The sequence below is a fragment of the Trifolium pratense genome, linkage group LG4, assembly GCF_020283565.1.
Source record: "Trifolium pratense cultivar HEN17-A07 linkage group LG4, ARS_RC_1.1, whole genome shotgun sequence".
Lineage (NCBI taxonomy): Eukaryota > Viridiplantae > Streptophyta > Magnoliopsida > Fabales > Fabaceae > Trifolium > Trifolium pratense.
Genome location: NC_060062.1, coordinates 53,852,578 through 53,861,393, shown reverse-complemented (window position 1 = coordinate 53,861,393; position 8,816 = coordinate 53,852,578). Strand labels below are relative to the sequence as shown.

The 8,816-nt window shown below is 33.9% G+C and overlaps 1 protein-coding gene across 1 annotated transcript; it reads right to left on the bottom strand.

Moving 5' to 3' along the window:
- Positions 1-342: 342 nt before the first annotated feature.
- Positions 343-1,029, bottom strand: LOC123924489. Its single transcript, XM_045977395.1, has one exon. It carries the CDS (start codon positions 731-733, stop codon positions 350-352), a length of 384 nt encoding a protein of 127 aa, XP_045833351.1. The 5' UTR covers positions 734-1,029; the 3' UTR covers positions 343-349.
- Between the last annotated feature and the right edge of the window lie 7,787 nt (positions 1,030-8,816).

The window sequence follows — 8,816 nt, the reverse complement described above, 5'->3', positions numbered from 1 at the left end:
TTTTGTTTGGTATACCAGTCGTATATTACTTAACTTGCAAACACAAAGTTTTTTTAATATTATTTGTATCTATCAAAGAAGAAAATTGCAATAAATAAAATCCAAAAAGAAAACAATATTATTAGCAAAATAATATTACATTTGAATTTGACCCTTACTTTTTTTATACACGTATTTGACCCATTAATACTACAAAGTCACATCATATATCCATGTACACTATATATACCCAAGTTATGCACTTGGACATTACACACAAATTAACTATCCTACAAACCATATAGGTGTAAAGAATCGTAATCTTATATACATTCCTTTATTTCATAGTTCTAAATCAAACATTTTTCTCTCAAAAAACATATATAGGAGTATATAAGATGGGTTTCTCTTCAATCAAATTGTTTGTGATATTGGGACTTTTGGCTACATCATGCATAGCACAAGCACCTGCACCATCCCCCACAGGATCATTATCACCTAATTCAGCACCAGCTCCATCACCCTCCACAAAATCACCAACACCCTCTCCTTCAACAACTTCTCCAGCACCATCTCCTTCATCCCCAAGCCCAAACACTTCATCCCCACCCGCGCCTACAGGCCCAAATGGCCCGGCATCAGGCCCGGGTGGTGCTACACCGGAACAGCCTGGAGCTGAGGCACCCTCTGCTGCATTCTCAATCACCAAGACATTTGTGTCTGTTACTGCTATTGCTGGAATCTTCGTCTCCATGGTCTTAGCTTAGAACTATGAGGGTCTATAAATAAATTTTTATATTTCTTATTTTTTTGAATTCATGGTTTAGTCGGATGAAAATTCTACTAATTTTTTTTATAGGTAGTAAATTGTTAGATTTTATTTTTGTTGTTGAATAATTTAATATATTGTTTTTCACTCAAATTTATTAAATTATTAAACAACAAGAAAAACCTAACAATTTATTGTCAATAAATTGATGATGACGATTAGTGACGATTCTTTGTTTATGTGATTCACTCGATTATGTTATTACTATATAATAATACTCATCTATATATATAAATCCTAGATAGTTGTGGAATTGTCTATCTAAACCCTAATCCACAAACCAATTAAAACTTTTCATTTAGCCACATTATCCACTTACATCCATTTAATGTGGGGTACTATTTGTAATTATTATTATTATTATTATTATTATTATTATTATTATTATTATTATTATTATTATTATTATTATTGTTGTTGTTGTTGTTTTGGGTTATTATTTATTTTAAATTTTTTTGTTCATTTTATTATTTTGTGTATTTTATTGTTTTTTTTTTTCAAAAAAGTTAATGTTTTTGCTAATAATCTTTTGTCCAATCTTTGTAAATACAAGGAGTTCGTCGATTGTCAGGACTACTTTCTAATGTTAGTAAAAAAAAATAGATAAAATAAAATTTACTAATGGTTGTTATGCCCTGTATGATCTTTTTCATATTCGATATTTGAGTATGAGTTAAGTTGGTTTATTTTTTTATAATATAAATAAATAAAAACTTATGTTTCAACATCGATTGTTTTCCATGGTCAATGATATATTGTCATTTCCATAGTTATTTTGAAAAATGAGTTAAAGATATTGTTAATCAATGTTAATGAAGAAGATACCAAAGTAACTTCAAATGTGATGTATAAATAAGTTTTTTAAATGTATAAACATCTATATATATAATTCCTAGATAGTTGTGCAACCACTAATCTAACCACAATGTATGAGTAGTATGACCACAAACTATTTTCATAGTGACATAACAATTTATGGATTACCAACTTATTTTGGTAGATGCAATATGATCCATTGTAATCTTTTTGAAATGTATAAACATATCTTTAATATCTATCTTATATTTACATCACTTTTTTTTTTATTATTATTATTTTGTTGTTGTTGATGTTATTATTATAATTTTCATAATACATATTATTTCAATTTATACGAATGATTTTTCAACATTATAATATAAAATACCGCATAACACCCGTGCATCGCACGGGTGTGGGACTAGTATATATGTTATTTCGAACTATCGTCTTATACATTTTTATTATTATATAATATTATTTAATTAAAATTTTAATTAAACAAATCAGTTAAATTACATTGCAATAAAAAAAATTCAATACAATAAGAATAAGACATTTTTATGAATGACACAACTGTAATCGATTTATTAATCCGAGGGAAAAAATTAACTTATACATGAGATGCAATTTTTTTGACGAAATATGATAAAGACTTGTTTTACATATTCAACATATAATTTGAGTAGAAACTTGCATTCCCTATATCTTTAAAAAGTACATCAATGATCTTACTTTTTTGCTTTCTAAACCCTTTCAAGCTCTTCAATATTTAATGATGCACCTGCACTCTCTATATCCGGCTCTTCAAATTAGGTATGAGCATCGGTTGAGTTTGGGTCAAAAATCATGAAGCCGATAAAATCGTAACCATTTAATTTGGATTCAATTTCGACCGACTATATCTTTGGTTTGTTCAAATGTTGGGCCGTACGGATGGCGGGTAGAACGGGCCGGTTATTACGGGTTAGATTGAAATTTTGTTTACATCTAAAACTCAATTTTTCAAAATTTTCTAATGTTCAAATAGTTCAATACTTCGTACATACGTATATCAAGTAGAAGAAAATTAGAAATTAAAATAGATCTAGAATATATATGTCAAATAACCGATTATCCCAAAAACGTAAGCTGTTAGGATAGAGCCATATCAATGGTTTTATATTATTTCTAACACCCCCCCTCACGCAAGAGTTCACTTGGGCTTGAAGCGTGGATAATGCATAGGCCCACCTACCATATGCTTAAATTCCACTTTTTATTTAAAAAGTGAGGGCAGCGGGGATCAAACTCTAGACCACTTAGTCATAGAGTCTCTGATACCATGTCAAATAACCGATTATCCCAAAAACTTAAGATGTTAGGATAGAGCTATATCAATGGTTTTATATTATTTCTAACAATATATATATATATTAGACGAATGGATTCTCTCAAGTGTAATTTACACCTGAGATAATAAAGTGTGATTTGTTACCATTGATCAAGAGAGAGAAATATATAAAAAATTTAGAGAGAGTGAATTTAAATAGTGTTAGATTACACTTTAATCTCTCAAGTGTAAAATCACACATGAGAGAATCAATTCCCATATATCAGAATATCTTTCACGGCTCTTTTAATTATTAGCATATTATAAGCTTATAAAATATGACATTTTCTCATATATCAAAAATGGATAAAAACAAGAAAGAGGAGAGTATATAGAGAGAGGGAGAAAAGGAAAAAATTAATTTGCATTTGAATGGTTGTTTGATCGATTTCGGTTATGAAGAGATAGAATTTTAGAGACTCACACCCGCCCGTATGCAATCATTCATGGTCGATTTTTCGCAATCGTTGACCCGAGACCCAACCCGCAAGCCCATTTCATATTTTAGTATTATTATTTATCCTAAATTATAAAACACTAAGCTATAGGGATTTGCAAAGACTTAATAGTTCTGAATATTTTTCTATTAAAAAATAGTTCCAAAAAATTTAAACTAAATTCGAGTCAAGTTTCAAACTAAGTTAATTCTTATCGAACTGAGTCGAGTTGAGTTATGTTTAATCTGACTCGATTCATTCTCAACTCTAAGGACAAACAATAATAGTATCAATAATACTTACAATACGATTGGCCAAATGTGGCACTGTAGATTGCACATTTGGGTTTCTCTGCTCCTGTTCACCGTTCCAAAATCCCTTCGATCCCGTTTCCCTTTTTCTCGTTTGTTCTATTGCGTGGGGGCTTCGTCTGGTAGGAAGCTTTGTTTCTTGCGTTGTTACTTTTCCAAATTTTTTCATTCCTTTTCCTGTTTTGTTTGGATCCATTTAATGCCTTTTCCATTCTGACAGTTCTCGCAGGCTTTTCTTGTTACGCGTCCCGAGTGTTACTTGATTTCTTTGTTTTCTTCCTTATTGCTTTTGGTTATATAGTCTGGTGGCGTGGTTTGTATTCTTCATTCCTTTCGCTTGATTCTTCTTCTTGTTTGCTTAATTTCTTTGTTTGCTTGTTTCACTTTTGTTGCTAACTACAATGGCTCCTAGGTTTGATTCCTTGTCCGAAGTGGTGCCCGGAAGAACAGCTTGGAGGTTTAAGGTTAGGGTAGCCAGAATTTGGGAGGTTTCGACTTATCTCAAGAATAACCAGGTTAACTCCGTTGAAATGGTGCTTGTTGATTCAAATCAAAGGTTAGTTGTCATGTATCTTTTTTGTTTTGTTTGGTTGTGGTTTATATAAATTTTGATCGTTTGCGGTTTCCTCGCCTTATTGGTTCTGGCTTGTTTTTTCCTAGGGTACCAAGATCCATGCCACTGTCAGAAAACAATTACTCTATTTATTTCAGCGGAAGTTGGATGAAGGGTTGGTTTATATCATGTCGTTCTTTACTGTTTCGTTTATTTTTTTGTTTTGGCTTTTTTGTTTCTTATTGTGGTTTGAGGTTACTTGTTTTGGCTTATTGTACTTTATGTAGACTTGCTGTTCATGGCATCGATGCTGCTACTTCAATTGTTGTTCTTGGTCCTCGTGTTAGGCCTTCTATGGAGGAGGATTTCCTTCATAGTTATCCTGTTATAACTGTTTCTAGGTTGAATTCATTAACTTCTGATGGGGTTTTTGTCGTTTCTGCCACTGTGATTGGTGTGGTAGCTTGGCATGGCAACATAACCCGTACCCGCGGGTACCCGCCCGAACCCACCCCGAGTTTGACGGGGAAAAACCGATTTGACTGGGTTTGGGTTCGGGTTTGGGTTTTCCCCGATTTCAAAACATGGGGATGGGGCGGGTAACGGAGACATTGGTACCCACCCCGAACCCGTCCCCGAACCCGCCCGATTATATAAAATTACTATATTACCCCTATTTATTTATAATGTCACATATCATATAACCCATCTTCTCACTTCCCAATTCCCACTTCGCGTCTTTGCCACTTCCCACTTCCACCTAATTCTCTTTCTCACTTCCAATAATTTCACTTCCCAACAAGCAGTAATGATTCCTTCTCTCTCAGTTCCATTCCAAACGTTTCAAGTTCTACACATCTTATATTGCTATGTTTCATTTTCTTATATATATTACCCCTTCAAGGCTTCGACTCCTTCATCTCCTTCAACGGAAAGTCCAGAACGAATTACAACCTTCAAGGCTTCAACTCCTCATCAATATTCTTCTTATAGTAAGTTTTACTCTTCAATTTTTATTGTTTTTGCTTTAAAACCATAAATCCCTAAAGAAAAAATTTAACTTTAATCTTTCCATTCATCGTCTGAACTCTAAAATTAACCATTGTAACATAGATTGATACATTTGATTTTGTTTAATTTAGAGTAAGTTCAAGTTATTGAAACAAAAAGCCTCAATTTTTGTGGTTGTTAGTTGATTTTCTATCTTTGTGCGTGAAACAAAAATACAAAATAGCCCCAATTTTTGTTGTTGTTAGTTGATTTATATATGTAAGTGAAAACAAAAACCCAATTTTTGTTGTTATTAATTTTTTTTTTTTTTAGAATGTTGTTATTAGTCTATGTTCCTTCATTGTGTATTTTTTAGTTTATTCAACCTCTATTTTGTTTTTCTTTTCAATTTCTCTTGAAAATTATAATTATATTATGTGAAATGTTTGCTTAATGAGTGAGCGTTGTTGCAGATTGTGTTTAATCGGTTTTATAATTTGAACAATTTAACAGGAAATTGACATGGAAAGTTTTGGTAATTCTGCCCTACACGCGCCACAAGAAAGTGCACCGCAACAAGCTCCTGGTATAGAAGGAAGTTCCAACCCTTCACTTAATGGTCTCACACCACTAAATGAAACTGTTGAAACACCTAATGGCGAGACTGAAATTGCTGCTAACATGGACACAGGTGATAATATTTAGAGAAAGAGAAAGGAAGAAGACTACATTGGTGTTGGCTATTTATCTACTTGAGTTAGGATTTTTAATGAACAATGGTTCTTAGTTATTTTTTTTTTTAGCAATTTTAGTGAACAATGATGTAGAACATTCTTGGTTATGTGGTTGTTTTGATGGTATTTTGGAATATTGGTTTGTACCGGTACTATTTTATGGTTTTGATAATTTTGGTTTGATATTTTGGAATATCATTTCATTTGTATGTTTAATGCATTGAAATTTTGGTTTGTACTTTATTATTTGAAATTTTTTGTATTGTATGTATGTCAGCGTTCGGGAAAATTTTGGGTTCGGGTAAGGTTCACCAGGGCAGGGCAAGGTTCGGGGATACCCGAACCCATTTGTGTATACCCGAACCCATTTGGGACGGGGTTTGGGTTCAATTTTTCATCCCCGTCGGGTAATGGGCGGGGAACGGGTATTTATCAATGATTCGGGTATGGGGAACGAGGAAGGTAAAAACCATACCTGCGGGTACTTCATTGTCAAGCTGACGAGGATTGGTGGTATCCTGCTTGCAAGTGTCACAAGAGTGTGTCCCCTGACTCTGGTGCCTACTATTGTGGTCGATGTGTTAAGCATGTCTTCCAAATGATACCATGGTTTGTACTTTCTTTAATGGTCTAGGATATTTGTGTTGTTATCTCTTTGTTACTTTCCATATTTGTCTTGAGTTTGTTTCGTGGTCACATATCCCTTCTATGGTATTGTTTATGTTTTGATGTTTTTCAGGTTTAGGGTTAAGCTTCGTGTTACTGATGGGGGTGGGGATGTCGTTTTTGTTGTGTTTGATGGTGATATGCAGTATCTTCTTGGGGAGCAGTGTGCTACTTTGGTCGCCCGTGCAGCTGTAATTTTTACCTTCTTTATTCTTGTTGTATCTTTGTTTTAATTATGCTGTTCTAATCGTTAATTAAACTTTTTAGGCTGATAATGCTGGTGCTTATCCCTCTGAAATACTTGGTTTAGTCGGTACAAAGGTTTTATTCAAAGTTGCAAAGGTTACTGCTCCTGGTCTTATGGATGATGGTTCTTTTAGGGTTAGGTGCCTTTGTACTGATTCTGCTATTTTGGCGTGTTTTGATTCCCTTGGTTGCAATCCTGATGTTGTTTCAGTAGGTTTTCTGTTTTGACTTGTTTCAGGGTTTTATATAATTCTTCGTTATTGATGTTAGTTTTTTATACACTCTTCTCGTGTTTTTATTTATATTAGGGTTTGTCCATTCCTGCACCATTAAGTGATGACAACATCTATGATGGATATCCTTCTCTTAGCGAGGCTAGTGTCGATCAGTTGGTTACTGATCTGCTTATGTCTCCTGCTGGGTCTTCTGCTGATCAAACTTGTCTTAGTGGTCCTGTGTCTCTTGATAAGGTTTATTTCCTTTGTTTGCTTCTTACAATTCTTATTGCTTGGCTGTAGTTTCTTTAACACTTTGTTGTTTTTTGCTTTTCCCTTTTCTTGCAGACTCATGTGCGTTCGTCTAGTGCTTCTGTTGGCTGCCTTGGTTCCGTTGATGTTGATGATGATACTCCTATCTCCGTGCTTGTGCCGAGGTTAACTTCAAAGTCTTCAAGCTCAGCAAAGAGAAAGTTGGAAACTTCTTTTGATGATTCTGGATGTGATCTTCGTGATTCTATCCCTAAGGTTTCGAAGATGGGTTGATTTGGCGTCGTTCTCGTGTTTTGTTCCGTTTGTCCCGTGCTGGATACGTTCTAATGTCCTGCTTTATTTACTTGTTGGTTTGTTTGTATGATATGTTGCCTTTGGGGCTATGTCTTGTTTCGGTTACTGGCTTGTATTATATTTGTTTACGTTTTATTCGCCTTGGACTCTTTAGCTTTTCATCTGACTCTGTTTGCATTGTCTGGGTTGAACTCGTTCGTTAGAGATGTGGTCCACTTGTGTGTGATATCTGATTTTTATTAATGTATTTTGATATGTTTGTGTTGATCCTTTGTTTATGCTCTGTAGTACCTTTTTTGGAAAGGCCTACTTACTATTTACTTGTTTCATATTATTTCTTTTGTTAAATTATTCCTTCCTTGTTAAATTACTTGTTTCATATCTATAATCATTTAAGGGCGTCTATCAATGTTAGTATTTGTCAATTGTAATTGTCAAATTTGTATAACATCTCCTTCCTAATTGATGTAAACCAAAAGCAACAAGAAAGTAAACAAAGAAACTAAAGGCAAAACCTGGAAGTGTAGGAATAAAAACATGGCCAAACCTCACAGAAAACAAAAGGCATTGAATGGATCCAAACAAAACAGGAAAAGTAAGGTTAAAGTTGGAAAAGAAAGCACATAAGAAATAAAACACAGCTTCCATCTCTTGGATAGGATCTTTGTGGTGGCCGATAATTTGGTTGGGAGAAAAGAGAGAATGTGATGCAATTTTGAGTCCGGAAGGATGCTAATCCTATCTTCCGGCGGAATTGATCATTGGAAAAGAAAGCACATAAGAAACAAAAAACGTCTTCCCATGTGTGGCTAAACAGAGAAAAACTCCTCAATAGGGAAATTTGATGCGATTGCAAGGCTTACCGCATCAACAATATTGCGGTCACCCCGGATGTGTACCTACTAAATTTCAGTACTTTAACAAGATATAAAGAGGAATCAACAAACGGGAGGCGAAAATACTTTCACAAAATTTATATCATTTCACTTGTTCTATTTTTAGCTAAGAGTTATAAATTTTCCTTTTCCGGTTTTTATTTTTGTTACTTTGTGTGTGGTTGTAAGGGTTAGGGGTGAAAAAACATTTTGGGCCTTTTGGGTTAGTTGGGTTGGTCTTATT

What these genes read in the sequence shown, in the direction of transcription:
- LOC123924489 (XM_045977395.1), bottom strand. Translation starts at nt 733, where the DNA reads ATGGAGACGAAGATTCCAGCAATAGCAGTAACAGACACAAATGTCTTG.